This window comes from Melitaea cinxia, chromosome Z, assembly GCF_905220565.1.
Source record: "Melitaea cinxia chromosome Z, ilMelCinx1.1, whole genome shotgun sequence".
Taxonomy (NCBI): domain Eukaryota; kingdom Metazoa; phylum Arthropoda; class Insecta; order Lepidoptera; family Nymphalidae; genus Melitaea; species Melitaea cinxia.
The window spans coordinates 11,229,144-11,243,886 of NC_059424.1; the positions used below are offsets into that span (position 1 = coordinate 11,229,144).

At 31.5% G+C, this 14,743-nt stretch overlaps 2 protein-coding genes and 1 long non-coding RNA gene across 3 annotated transcripts; 1 reads left to right on the forward strand and 2 right to left on the reverse strand.

Moving 5' to 3' along the window:
- Positions 1-219: 219 nt before the first annotated feature.
- LOC123668602 lies at positions 220-1,499 on the reverse strand. The gene is made up of 2 exons (XR_006745600.1): positions 1,278-1,499; positions 220-340 (listed from the first exon to the last, which is right to left on the reverse strand). It is a non-coding gene; the product is annotated as an uncharacterized LOC123668602 (long non-coding RNA).
- Positions 1,500-1,557: 58 nt separating this feature from the next.
- On the forward strand, positions 1,558-6,540 carry LOC123668601. Its single transcript, XM_045602326.1, has 6 exons — positions 1,558-1,732; positions 2,146-2,329; positions 3,458-4,331; positions 4,669-4,915; positions 5,009-5,197; positions 5,309-6,540. Exons 3-6 carry the CDS (start codon positions 4,107-4,109, stop codon positions 6,388-6,390), a joined length of 1,743 nt encoding a protein of 580 aa, XP_045458282.1. The 5' UTR covers positions 1,558-1,732; positions 2,146-2,329; positions 3,458-4,106; the 3' UTR covers positions 6,391-6,540.
- A 1,688-nt stretch (positions 6,541-8,228) lies between these two features.
- Positions 8,229-13,556, reverse strand: LOC123668516 (prostatic acid phosphatase-like). Its single transcript, XM_045602251.1, has 9 exons — positions 13,149-13,556; positions 12,829-13,071; positions 12,624-12,717; positions 12,180-12,378; positions 10,108-10,263; positions 9,637-9,869; positions 9,276-9,448; positions 8,602-8,699; positions 8,229-8,507 (listed from the first exon to the last, which is right to left on the reverse strand). The coding sequence occupies exons 2-9, from the start codon at positions 13,066-13,068 to the stop codon at positions 8,450-8,452; spliced, it is 1,251 nt and encodes a 416-aa protein (XP_045458207.1). The 5' UTR covers positions 13,069-13,071; positions 13,149-13,556; the 3' UTR covers positions 8,229-8,449.
- Positions 13,557-14,743: the final 1,187 nt, after the last annotated feature.

Here is a 14,743-nt window from a genome sequence, read left to right on the forward strand (position 1 = left end):
TATGTAATTATAACATACCCATGTCTACAGTGTATGCCTTTACAATGATTGTGGCCAAATTAAATTAAGATCACAGATGTATATAATAATTATACTCATTTTATACACAACGATGGAACGGGTTTACATGGAAGACAACCTAACCAATGGCTAAATATGTACCGTGACTAACATGTTTGACTACCTAAAATACTTAAAGTTTGTCAAGCAAATTTGTCAAATTCGATTGTATTTATTTATTATATATATTATACTTAAAACTACAAAAATGAAGTGGACTAAAACAACACATGTTGCTAAACAGGGGGTGTCGACTCTATACGTCAAATCAACGACATACCTTCAAGTAGCGGTGGGCGTTATTTAACGTAATCGGTTTCAGTAACTAGTTACGAAGCTAATAACCATATACGTAGTTTCGCCGATACGAATGTAACGATTATTTTACGTACGCAGTTTTTTTGCGTACGCAGTTTTATCAAAAACTTGACACAACGTCCAGCGCATAAGCGTTTTGCCTAATAACGTAACAGGTTACTAATATTAATCATTACAATACGCAGATACGCTTACGCGTAGGATAAAAGGAGATGGCTATAAGTACTATAGATGCATCTTTGTTTTCGAATATGCTCATGGGATTTTGTACGCAATTGACTATGAGCTTAAGTTTATTTTAATACGCACAGTTTTTTTTAATAAATTTTAATTTCGGTCGTGTTTCTTTTTAAATATTTTCGAATTTACTATTTAGCATTAAGTTAAGACAGTTGACGAGTGATTAATTATTAACGATTAATGTTATTGTCTCGTGTTGAAGTATATACTAAAATAGTATGGGTTTTTTGTTGTATTTTTAATTATATGTATGTATGTATGTATTTCGAAAAATAATTAAAAACTGTACATAAAATCAAATGAACTTCTAAATACGCCTGCATCGATTATTATGACTATACAAAAATCAAAAAGTAATTTAAATAACATGTTTTGCAGCCAGTCGTAAGCCTGGATAAAATATGAAGGGAAGTTAATTTAATTATACTATCCATCAATATTAACGTACGTAACGGCATTCGTATATGTTACAAGTTATAACATATAACTACTTCATAACCATAATACAAACAAAAGTAATAAAACGTCGCCGTCCCGTACTGATACTGTATACAAAAATAACTAGTTTCGAAAAATAAGCAGTTTCGAAACTAGTTACGCGTATCCACGAAACTACGTATAACCGATTACACATAAAAGACGTTACGACCCACGACTACCTTCAAGGGCTATTTCAAGTGAGGCTAGAGTAAAAAAAAATCGGGACCTAATGCGAGAAATTAAAAATTCACTGATGACGGCAACACAGAGCATCAAAATGGCGGATTTGTTTATCCAGCGTCCATCGTTGTGTAATGTGTTGTTTTGTTTATTGCTTTGGTTTATTGTCATAAAAGGTTATAAGAATTGAATTTTTATTTTATTATATTAATTTTATTTTTGTTTCGACTCGGTGGGATTGAAATATTTTGAGATAGTGACTCTTGTGTGTGGTTTGAGTTATCTTTACGATTTTTATGAACCTATTTCGAAAAAGTGACTAAGACGTGACTATGTCTTCGGTAAATAACGCGGAAAATCAACGCCGATGTTATAAGTGCGGACGTTCACCGGCTGAGGACTCGCTGACTAAATTGTTTCGCTTTCCTAAACCCGGTATAACGAACACATTACGGTATGTATTTATAAAATTTATGATAAATTATCTAATTATATATAGAACATTGTATGAGTTGTACCAGGACTTCGAACAAGTGATATCTAGTCTAGACTCTAGAACTAGATGTATGTGTTACAACAACAAAGCTACTAAACTACAGCTATGAAGCCTTCCACCCAATCTTCCAATTTAATTTTTGTGAGTAGCACTACAGCCCCAAACAACAAAATGAAATCAGCCATTTGTCATAACATTTTGTTCTGTAAAGTCCAATGCACACCGGGGATGGCAGCGTTGATGCAATTTTATCTTTATGTATCACTACTCTCATAAGTAGAGCAGTGTTTTATTATATTAGGTTGATTCTACTTCACAATCAACTATCCCAGTCAGTTTGTTATTTTGATATAGTTATAATTTTATTTCAGCTGTGAATTATGGGCAAAGTACTGCTTTCCTGATAAAGAGCACTGGTCTCCAGAATTTCAGCAAAAACTTCATACACGACATTTAATGCTCTGTAATAGACATTTTTCAAGGACATCATTTAGTGATTACCCTGAAACTTCAAAGAAGCTTCACAGATTTGCTGTTCCAGATGACATCAAAGAGGTATATAATTAATCTATACTAATATTATAAAGCTGAAGAGTTTGTTTGTTTGTTTGTTTGCTTGTTTGAACGCGCTAATCTCAGGATCTACTGTCCTATTTGAAAAATTCTTTCAGTGTTAGATAGCCTATTTATCGAGGAAGGCTATAGGCTATATATAATCACGCTAGGACCATTAGAAGCGTAGCACCAATGAAGAATGTTTCAAAATCGGTTTTTTTATCCTTTTGAGAGCTTCCGCTGCGTAAAAGGTTAGTTTCGCACAAATCATAAGTATATATGACAGATTTGATCCTATTCCACAGGGACGAAGTCGCGCGCAGAAGCTAGTGTTATTATAATATTTAACATAAACAATATAAAGTCATTTGAAATTTCACATAGTAGGTTTGTTTGTAGTAGTTTCATGTCAAAATGTTTGGAGTATGGAAAGCAATAGACTTTCTGTCTGTTGGTTCAGAACTTAAGCTAGTTTAAGGGATATCCTACTAAATTTTTAAATAAATAATGCTGCCGTCGCGTTGGCGCAGCGGTCACAGCACTGGATTGTGATTGGCTATTGCGCGGGAGGTTGCGGGTTCGATCCCACACACGACAACATTTGTATTGGCCATACAGATGTTTGCCGTGGTCTGGGTTTTCTGGTGCCTCGGAGAGCACGTTAAGCCGTCGGTCCCGGTTGTTATCATGTACACCTGATAGCAATCGTTACTCATAGTATAGTAGGGAATATATCCGCCAACCTGCATTGGAGCAGCATGGTGGATTAAGCTCCAATCCTTATCCTACATGGGGAAGAGGCCTATGCCCAACAGTGGGATATTACAGTCTGAATCGTGAATCATACTAATTTTACAAATGCAAAAGTTTATGACAATGTTTGAAAACTTGTTACTCAATAATGCTAAAATGGATTTATGAATTTTTCTGTGATTAGCCAGCCAGTGAAGACCACAGCTAAATAATACTGTTTTAAAGCAGTATTGTGTTCCTGTTGGTGAGTAAGGTGACCCGATGTTAGATTATTTTGTTATTACAACTATTGTTGCAGTGGTAGTAGTAAGTAAGTAAGTAAGTTTATATGATTATTATTACTATTATTACAACATTTATTTATTTAAATTTCAGACTGAACCTCAACCAGGTCCATCACATTGTCATCTGAAAGTATTGAATGACATTACCAACTGCTATTCTGAACCAAAACCAGTACCCACCATGAAAAAACCTAGACTTAAACCTCAACCTGGGACTTCGCATGTGTCATATGCTTCATGTGCAGAAAATAATGTTTTGAGTAAAATCAACCATCTATCTCAGACACCAACACGGCAACCTAAAACCCCAAAAGAACAATATCTGTTGACAAAATGCAGGAAACATTTAAAACATATTTGGCAACTGCGAAATAGAATAAAAACATTGAAAAATAAAGACATGTTAAAAGTATTACATAAAAACAAGTCTATTGATATGTTGATGAAAAATATTACTCCTACATTTGCCTTGTTGCTGCAAGCACAGATCAAAAACGTAAAAAAAAAAAACTAAAGGAAGGAGATGGACTACTGAAGAAAAAGTAACAGCTCTCAGATTATATAAAAGATCACCAACGTGTTATAGACTGTTGAGAAGGTTATTTTGTCTACCATCTGAATCTACTCTAAAATTTCTTTTGAGCAAATTCTCCCTTAAAGTTGGAGTTAACGAATGTATTTTTTCTGTTTTAAAAAGAACAGCAGAACTTCAAACTGCATCAGACAATGAATACATTATCATGTTTGATGAAATGTCAATAAAAAAAAATATCATGTACAACCGAAAGACAGATATAATAGAAGGTTTTCAAGACCATGGACTTCAAGGCAGATCACCACAAATAGCATCACACGCTCTTGTATTTATGTTAGCTGGCATTAGAAAGAGGATTAAGCAGCCTGTGGCTTATTACTTATCAAGCGAGTATGTTACAGCAGACCGATTAGCAGTCTTGATAAAAGAGGTATGTTATTACACAACAATTACAAGTTCTGAGTTGTACAAATACAACTCAGAACTATATTCCAGTGTTATCTTTCTGATGTAGCAGATGCACAGCACATGGGTGACATATTTAGCAAAACTAATTTGAAACATAGATGTTAAATAATAATTTTAGATACTGTGAAAACTTAATTTATGCCGGTCTGGGCTGGATGGGAGTGGCAGGGGATTGGCCGTCTTGGCGTTTATTGAAGGAGGCCTATGTACAACAGTAAACGGAATAAGGCTAATGATGATGACTGCGTAAACTGCAGGTTATGTATTGTATTAATTGCCAGTTGTTTTTTTTTTTGCAGATAATACGTGAATGTCGTGCGGCAGGTCTTAACATACCGGTGATGGTTTGCGATATGGATGGGGTAAATCGACGAGCTTTGTCCATCTTGGGTGCCACTACCGAAAAACCCTCAATTAATATAGATAATATAGAGATTATCAGTATGTATGACCCACCGCATCTTCTAAAGTGTTTCAGAAATTTATTTCTGAAATATGATATCCAGTGCACTACACAAATAACATCTAGCAACAAAAGTGGAATAGGTAAGAATTAAAAATAGTATAAGAAGTGAGAATATTTATCATTATATATCTTATCTATTTAGAAGATATATTACATGAAATTCTTTATTTTAGGAGTTGCAAAATGGAGCCACATAAAAACTTTTTATGAACTGGACAACCAGAACCCCAATTTTGTTTTTGCTCCTGCCTTAAAATTAGAACACCTCAATCCGAACAGCAGGCAAAAAATGAAGGTTAAGCTGGCAGCACAAACGTTGAGTCATACAGTTGCTGCTGGGATGATGGCAAAAATTTCAGAAGGTATTGTTATGATAATATTATTTCAATCTATTATCACAACCTTGTTTTTTTATTATTCATCAAGCAATAAAGACATCTAAGACTCTAAATACATTTTCACTATATTTTCAGGAGTATTGACTTCTGAAGCAGCTGTAACTGCAGGTGTCATATCAAACATGGATCAACTTTTTGATTCTGTCAACAGCGACTCTAAAGATTTGCGCCGCGGGAAAATACATGCTACAAATTTGAAACAAACCACACCACATCTCACGTTATTTAAGAAAATGAAAATATTTTTTAATACTTCAAAATTTGTAGGCAGCACACGTACACCACCTTCAAAAGAAGGATGGGTGTGGACTCTGAATGCAATTGAACTATTATGGAATAAACTCCGTAATAAGCATTCAAATATTCAAAGTCTTGCCACCCGCAGGCTACAGCAGGACCCACTAGAAAATCTGTTTGGTTGCATTCGGAGTAATTGTGGTGCAAACTACAATCCTACCGCTGGTCAATTTATTGCAGCACTAAAAACATCAATATTAAGCAACCTAGCTCACCTAAGCACTGGGAATTGCGAGAGCGATTACTGCGAAGCCATAATTGATAATTATAAAGACGTATTGACCAGATCCACAAACTTATGCACAAATTATACAACTTCCACTCAACAGAGTTTTTCATATTCCTCAAATTTGTCTGAGGAACTTGAAAGTATATGTAATGCTGAAACATCAAGTGGTGAAGCTCAGGCATGTGCATATGTTTGTGGATTTTTAATTAAAAGACTTGATTGTAGTTGCTCTAGCTGTAATAACATTTTATTTTCCAAGGAAAAGTGTTTAGTAGAACATTTATTCCTACAATTTAAAGAATACAATTCCGAAAAGCAGAGCTTAAAATATCCTCATTTAAATATTATAAATTATGTGGAATCCTGTGCTTTGGTGATAAACAGAATGCTTAAAGATATAGGACACGAAAAGCATGTGCTTAAAAAAGTAGTAGATAAGGTTCAAGAATCGGTCGATCACGATTTTTTAAAGGCTTGTCCAGTACATTGGGAAAAAAATCGCAGTTATTTTATAGAAAATATTTCATATATTTGCATAAAGAGGTACTGTACATTAAAAAATCGTGAGTTCTCAGAGGAAGCTTCAAAGGCTTCGTTAAAAAGAAAAATTGACATTTTAAAACATAAATAAAAAACCGTTTGGAATGAAGTTCCTTTTGCTGAATACCTACAAGTTAAAAGTCGTTTTACGAACATGGATAAATGCACTTAATTTTATATCGGACTATGTAACTAATTTGGTTATACATACTTAAATTACTGAAATAAAAAAGTACCATAATTCCTGAGTTTTTTTCTAATATTTAGTAAAGTAGGAAATTAATGAATACCGATTTTTTTCTGGTTGTACAACAGAAATCAAGTTATGTCAATTTAGCATAATATGTTACATAGGTCATTAATTTTTAAATTTTAATATTGTTTTGTAATGCTAATTTGAGATAAGCAATTCTATTGTACACTTGAAAGAAAAAAATAGTTTTGATTATGCATTTCAAAGTTCCCGCCACATTATGCATTTCAAAGTTCCCGCCCTATTCACGTCCTTCACGCAGTTGTTCTGGGCTACCACTAGATGGCGCGCAGCAATACTGTCTTAACCTTTTATTTAGGAAGTCGTTATTCTTCTCCTAGAGTATTTAATGTTCTGTGTTGCTAAATGTCATCTTTATGAACAGTAAGTTACTGTCAGTGTTGCAAAAGTGTAAAATAAAAAATCGGTATATTTGGCTCCGAAAAATCGGTAGAAATCGGTAGATTTTTACTCGGAGTAAAACAAAAGTATTTTAAGTCAATAATGCGTTCATTTATTTAAATTTGTTCCGTTAAATTAAATCAAATTCTTTATTTGCATGAATATAGTTAATACATAAGGTGTTATTAGTTACAATGTCTCATATAATCTAGCTTAAACGGCGTGCAAATTTTTGTTCCATTTATAATTATAATTATTTTACATTACAGAAAAAGAAAGTATTCAAAAGCAATACGTTTTATCACTAAGAAACATTAATTATAGAAGTAGTCCATACAAGCATCATAAATACAAACAAACCAAAGATTGCATAATTTCATTCTTCGCAGCAACTGCTAAATTGCTAATAATGAAACAGATTATTATTATTCCCGACTTCCCGTGGGTCCGATAGAATAGCACGTTGCCGCAAAAGAAGTATGAATTAACGATGAATTCGCTTAACACTTCACAAAATTTCGCAACTACATTTCATTTGTTAAATGTGAATTGAATCTTCCCATGTCAATAATGAATCCGAATACTAATCCTAATCCATCGATATAATCCAAAAATAATCTATCTCTAGTCCTATACCTAATTCAAGAAACAAACCCGAAGAAAGTTATTTTCAGGGATTTTCCCTTGTATACCCACCAGACAATAATAAACTCTATTATATGACGTGTTAGTACAATTTGTTTTAACACACCCCGGATTTGAACGGTCATATTCGACGTGGTGGGAAGAATTTCGGGAAGTCCTCGTACATTGATTTTGTGTTACCGTTTTCTTTTAGTGTTACAGTATTAAGAATATTATTTTACCTTTTTTTTTTTAGAAAATTATTTTACATTAGTTGAAAATTCAAAAATTCGGTAGATAGCACTGCTAAATCGGTATATCGGTAGACAAGGGCCAAAATCGGTAGATCTACCGATAAATCGGTAGCTTTTGCAACGCTGGTTACTGTTCATAAAGATGACAGTAACGTCGCATTAATTTGAAAACACTGGGCTAGTTCACTGTACACTTCGATTAGCCTCGCTACTCGGAAAAATATCAGTTGCCCTAAATACAGTCAAGTAAAGCGCTGCATTAACGTATGATACGTTCTAGTGAGTATAGTCATTTTCACATTTTTTGTCGTTTTTGATGACACAGTTATCTACTGAAATGTTGCTTAATTTGCTGATGACTTACATATTTTGTTGGGTATTGAATAAAATTCTACAAAAGTATTAATTTGTTAAGTATTTTAACAATTGACACTATTTACACTAAGATTTTTACCCAATATATATTTTACATTCACATTGTTTACATATTTTCAAACTTTTAAAAAAATTATTAATATTCATAAAAATTACAGCCACGTTTCATAAAAATAGTCTTCTATAAAAGCTAGTCATGTAAGTACAATTAAAAATCTAAACATCAGTGTTTAGTTTCATTTTTATATTTTTTCAAGCACAGCCGTAGGGTTGTACACACTTGTGTATGCAAATTGAATTCTGAAATAATAATAAAAAAACAGCAATAATGATAAAATGTAAAAATAGCTAATTTTCTTCAAAAAAATTGTTACTTTCAATTTTTTTAACTAACCTTCGTTTTTTATCAGCTTTAATAAATTTTATTTTATGAACCACATACATAAGGGCAAATAATCCCAAAAAGAAACATGGTCCAATAAGAGGTGACATCTGGAATATAAAAATTAAATGTTTGAAAGTACAATACATTTGTATATCTTTATATATACAAAAGGAAATTGTAAGGTAATCCTAATAAAACGAAAATCTAAAAATGTCTACTGGTTGGAAACCAACAAATTAGTTCACTATCTATAACTATAAATATTAACCTTCTTATAACCTTGATAATTATAACAACTTGATGTTGTGAGCTGTCCAAATCATCACTTATGCTTTATTGTATTCCATGTTTCAAAATTTAATTTTCATCTATAATTTAATAGATCAATAAAATATTACATGGTAAGCATGTAAAAATATGAAGATTACTTAAGTTATTCGTACTTTCAACAATTTATCAATTTTTACATTTTTATTGCATTATTTTATAGCTTGCTGTTATAATTTCTCATGGGTATATTCTAATGAAAAATATATTCTATTTCAAATTATCAGACTTCTCAACTGTTCAATAAATGTAGACTAATCATAAGATAGACTAATAATAACAGGTAATTTTAAGAGTAGTAATTAATGAGTTGAGTACTAGTAATGTAAACAAAAAAGTGAAACATTAATAATTACCTGTTTAGTACACTCATAATTCCAATCAACAGTTACCAAATTGTCATACAACTTAAGAAATCTTTCAAAAGGACAAATTTTTCCACAATATGGTATATACATAACGTATGGTTCAACAATTTCAGTTGAGTTTCTATAAGACATTTGTATAAAATATTTCATAGTAGAGTTATCTGAAATATAAATACGAAACTAAGTTGTGCAAAAACTAATTTTTAATGCACATTTTCCCATAAAAAAAGTAGAGACAGTATGAAAGTATATAAATGGTTAAAGGTCAAAAATACTTTCTTAAGTACTCTTTAAATGAATTCTGTATACATCACGCTTAACACAAGATTAAAAATCACTTGAGTATTACCTTGTAAGAGCTCAAAAAATATGGTGGAAGTGTAAACAGGACAGTTTCCATCAAACACTCCAATAGCAGATAAGATATTTCCAATTTGGAAATCATGTGCGCTATATATTGATAGTTTCAGAGGATTAGGCTTTTTCTTTTGTATTACAGTATTCATTTTTGCTACAATGTCTTTTAATAATGGCCCAACCATAAGACGAGCCATTAGGGGAGTTGCTGTTGCTGTTGCAAAGCTGAAATGAAGTAATAACTTTTTTAATAAATGTAATTTTGTCAGTTTTTACTATAAAGTCATTTATATATGTTGACAAACACATTCGTCCTAGTTCTGTCCCCTTAAGCTATTAAATATGTAATGTAAAGTACAATACAGACAAAGTACAACCAAATTATCATGCCAGTTCAGTTCTATTTACTAATGATCATTATAATGTATCATATTAAAGTAGTATTTATATGTTACATATTTACCTGTAACATGATGGTTGTTTTAATTTATTAGGATAAACAGATTGGGTCCAGTTTGGGAGTGTAAAATTATATAAAGTCTCTATGTAGAGTACATTATAAACGTCATTAATATCTTCATAATCTTTAATTTTCTTTCCTGTATAAGCAGTTAAATAACTAAAACGAAATAATTCAGTTTTAAGCAGATTATTCATATACAACGACAACGCGTTGGCGCAACGGTCACAGCACTGGTTTATGGCTGTTGCAGGTTCGCACATGACAAACATTTGTATTGGCCATACAGATGTTTGCCGTGGTCTGGGTGTTTGTGCAGTCTTTATAGGTCTCACCACCATGCCTCGCAGAGCACGTTAAGCCGTCGGTCCTGGTTGTTATCAAGTGCACCTGGTAGCCATCATTACTCATAGTAGATATATCCGTCAACTCGCATCGGAGCAGCGTAGTGGATTAAGCTCTAATCCTTCTCTTACTTGGGCAAAGAGGCTTATGCCCAGCAGTGGCATAATACAGGCTGAAATGTAATTCATATACATCATGCATGAAATTTAAATTTTTTATATTTATTACTGCTACTTTGTTTTGTTTTTAGTATTATTGTTTAAGTCAGCGAATTCTTTTTTAATTGTAGTTGAACTTTTTTTTTCCTTTTGCTTTTTGTCTCCTTTACTATGTCTAATGAATTGGGTTCTGCCTGCAATATGAGATGTAAGAAAATAAATGAATAAATGAAATGAAAAAAAAATGAAATGAAATAAATGAAACAAATAGGAAAACTTCCTTGAAACATTGGTTCAGTTCTAGCTATCTCATAAAATATTTTTTAACTAGCCGAGGCGTGCCCACTTCGTTAGGTGTTAATTATTGTTATATTAACCAAATAACATACTTTAAAGAACAAATTTTATAGCACTTAAATAAATAATATGTTGCTCCAACGCCATCTATCAAAAATCGAGAAAACGTCGTCGATAGACTAAAATAAGACTAAATTAATAACGTCGAAAGACTAATAAATTGTTTTCTAATAGCGATAGATGGTGCTAGTTTAGTTACCATTTTGATATATTTTAATCTTTTTCTTATTTACTGAATTTTTTGTTCAATTACAATAAAATAAAGCCTATGTCACTCCTAAATAGTGTAGCTTTCTGTTAGTGAAAGAATTTTCATGATCAGATCAGTATTTGCGAAGATTACCCCCTACATACAAACAAAGTTATAAACTTTACCTCTTTATAATATTAGTACAGATATCATGTTACTTATATGTACATTATGAAATGTAAGTAAGAAGTTTCATTACTTTATGGTGATTTTTTTAATTTTTTTTTTTCTCATTGTGGGACATTGGTTTATCTGCGCTAGTTTGACAATGTAATAATATAAAACTTTTTATTACAATTACATTTAAAAAAGTTGTGACAATATTTTTAGTGTTCTCAAAATTATCTTTACATTAATTAAAGTTATTTTTATTACAAAATGAAAAAAGAATAGTTAAGAAATAACTATCATCATCTTCCTGCCCTTATCCCACTTATGTAGGGTCGGGTTAAGAAATAACTATACTAAAGCTAATTTTTAGTAAGCAGGTAAATGGGACGATATTGCTTCCTAGATATTTGTTTGAGGACAAAGGAACAGGTGATTCCGAAAAAGGACAGATCAAAAATATGGGAAGTTTTACAAGATTATAAATAGTTCAGCAGACTGTGGATAGTTTTAAATTTGATTGCTTCAAAATTAGGCTACCCAGTTTCCTATTTCAGCTTAATAAAAAACAAATAACTAACAAATTCTACTTTGAATATTGACAACTATATATCTATTAACATTTCATATCTATCCTCTAGTTGTTCAGATAAGTTATCTATCTATATTATCACTAATAAAATTACCTACATTTATAAAATATAAATTAATATTGATAAAATATGCAGTCAAGTAATAATATAGCAAAAAAAGTACAATGACAAAACAAAAAGAATACACGAATTTTATAAAAAGGCTAAGATTATACATAATATTTTATTATATACAATACAATTACACATAGACACAGTACTCACTCCATAAGTCCTTGATATTTACGGAGTCCTTCTTTGTAAGTAGTTGACTGAAAATATTTTTCTCTTTCTTTTATATAAGGAACACATTTCTTTTTCATTGCTAAAACTTCATCATCTTTTTCTGGCCTTGTATGTACCGGTATAGGCTGCCAAATTAAATTTGTATTCCATATGGATTCACCCAAAGGAGGAAATAGCCCTATACACACATTTAAACCATCAATTATTTAATACTATGATGTGGTAAATCAATCAACAGTGATGAATGATGTTTTATTAAGCACATACATAAAACGTTATGTCATTCAATACAATATATGTTGAATAGAGTTTAATAATAATACATTCATATTATATATGAATACATTTTTCAGTTAGATGACACATACAGTGTTGATTTAATTAAAAACTCATTTGATAGTTTAAAAGACCTATTGCTCCTACCTGCTAAATTGGCTTGAGCAGACATAAGAGTTCGATCAACATCAGTTGATCTTATGTATACCTCAGAAGGATCAAATTTTTCAGATATTAAATGCTGTAAATAACAATAACTTAATAAAAACTGTTATGACATCAAACCAAAGCCACTATATATTAACACCAAGTGAACGAATTTAAAAGCAATATTGCTTCATTGTTTTCTTACCGAGTACCGTTTTCTAAGCCATTTTCCAAGAGCATAATGTTGTCTTTTGCCTATGTTCGTTAGTTGACCAAATTTAACTGGCCAAAGAGATTCATTTCTCCAGGGGTCAGTTGGGTATGGGTTGACAGGTGTTCTGTCACCATGTCTATATATAACAGCAGCATACCTCACCGATTTATCGCCAAAAGTTATTGAAATTGAAAACAATAAAAGCGCCAATGCGAACATTGTAAATTCCATTATCTAAAGGAAATTCAATAAATAAATTAGATAAATGTACAAGTATTAAAAAGTTACTAAGTAAGATAATTTACACATACTCAAAATAAGAGTAGAAACAATTTCAATAAGTCTATTACTTAAACTTCAATAACTTCACAAACTACAAGAACAACATTTTCACATTCTATTATTATTTTTTTTTTTTTTTTTTTTGTTTCGAAAAATTAAAGATTAAGGTAAAAGGTAAGATAATCTGTCCAAGTGTCCAAACTCCATGGGGATGGCGATCTGAAATCGATTAATCGAAGAATCGATGCCTCGAACCAAATACATCGATTTTGTAAGTCGATATCAAGGCCGATATCTTGTACTGAATCGATTCAGTGAATCGATATGTCACCCTTGAAAATCGACATTAGATTTTTTCGATTTTGGTAAAAACCATAAAATTAGCTACAATTAGCTGAATGTATTCGTAATACTACGGTGTTGCCGGTTAAAGGGTTAGTTACTCAAAAACTCGCTAAATAGTATTCCTTGTATTCACCGTCTCAGTTCATTCACTATCTACTATTCATATTTTCTCTTTCTATTTGCTATCACTTACTCATTTCTTTCTCTATACACCCTCATCTTATATGACAATGTTCTCTCAAAAAAAAAAAAAACACAAATACCAAACAAACATTTATTTACGAAATAGAATTATTGAATCAATCTCAATCTGCTTCCTTTATATCTTCAATCAGGACTCAATCAGTAGTTAAAGATACACATATCTACATATCTTAAACATAATAAAAATGCTGCTGACTCTTTAAAGAAAGCTCAGGATCATAAATACACACACAAAATAAAGCCTTTGGGGCTGATTAAGTCTGTATATACCAAATGGAATTCTGTTTTTTTTTTTTTTTATCAGTTGGAACGATTTGTTGAGTTATCGGAAATTATTGCGCCGATATTACTCAAATATCCGAAACTGCTGACAATGCTAACTGCACAATAGTTTGAATTTATAAGAGTATAATATATATTTAAATTTGTCACAAAAAATTTGTCATATTTAAATTTCATAAAATGGATTTATATTTACATTGAAATATAAACTTAAAAAAAATCGATTTTGTAGAAATCGATCTTTTGGACCTCGATTTTTTTTATGACTCGATTCATCCTATTTCGATTCGAAACGATTTAAAAATCGATCTTTTTTTTTGTTGGAAGGAATCGTCAACCCTAATCATTGGGTGTTATTATAAAACTAGCTGTGCCCGCGACTTCGACCGCGTGGAATTTAACAAAAAAGTTATTGTTCAGCTCGCACAATTATAAAAGAAATAAATTTCTATAATAAAAGTAGCCTAAGTTACTCTTTACTATATCAGCTATTTGCCAGTGTAAAGTCCCGTCAAAGTCGGTCCAGCCGTTTCAGAAAGAGCTTAGCCAAAACAAACAGACAGACAGACAGACAAAAATTGTAAAAAAAAATAATTTGGTATAGGTGTCGTGTATACATCCATATTATGCATTTGCTAAAAAGCGGTTATTTTAATATTACAAACAGACACTCCAATTTGATTTATTTGTATAGATTTAAAATGTGAATCGCTAAAATGACGTCTACTTACCACAGAATATATTAAAATAATAATAATAATTCTTTATTTCAGGCAACAATTTGACCCATAAA

Bases quoted from the DNA above. Each gene is read 5' to 3' on its own strand.
- LOC123668601 (XM_045602326.1), top strand. From the start codon at position 4,107: ATGTTTGATGAAATGTCAATAAAAAAAAATATCATGTACAACCGAAAG. The intron at 4,916-5,008 runs GTAAGAATTAAA...TCTTTATTTTAG, and splicing joins TAGCAACAAAAGTGGAATAG to GAGTTGCAAAATGGAGCCAC. The intron at 5,198-5,308 runs GTATTGTTATGA...CTATATTTTCAG, and splicing joins GATGGCAAAAATTTCAGAAG to GAGTATTGACTTCTGAAGCA.
- LOC123668516 (XM_045602251.1), bottom strand. From the start codon at position 13,068: ATGGAATTTACAATGTTCGCATTGGCGCTTTTATTGTTTTCAATTTCA. The intron at 12,379-12,623 runs GTAGGAGCAATA...ATGTGTGTATAG, and splicing joins TGCTCAAGCCAATTTAGCAG to GGCTATTTCCTCCTTTGGGT. The intron at 9,449-9,636 runs GTAATACTCAAG...TTTATATTTCAG, and splicing joins ATTTTTTGAGCTCTTACAAG to ATAACTCTACTATGAAATAT.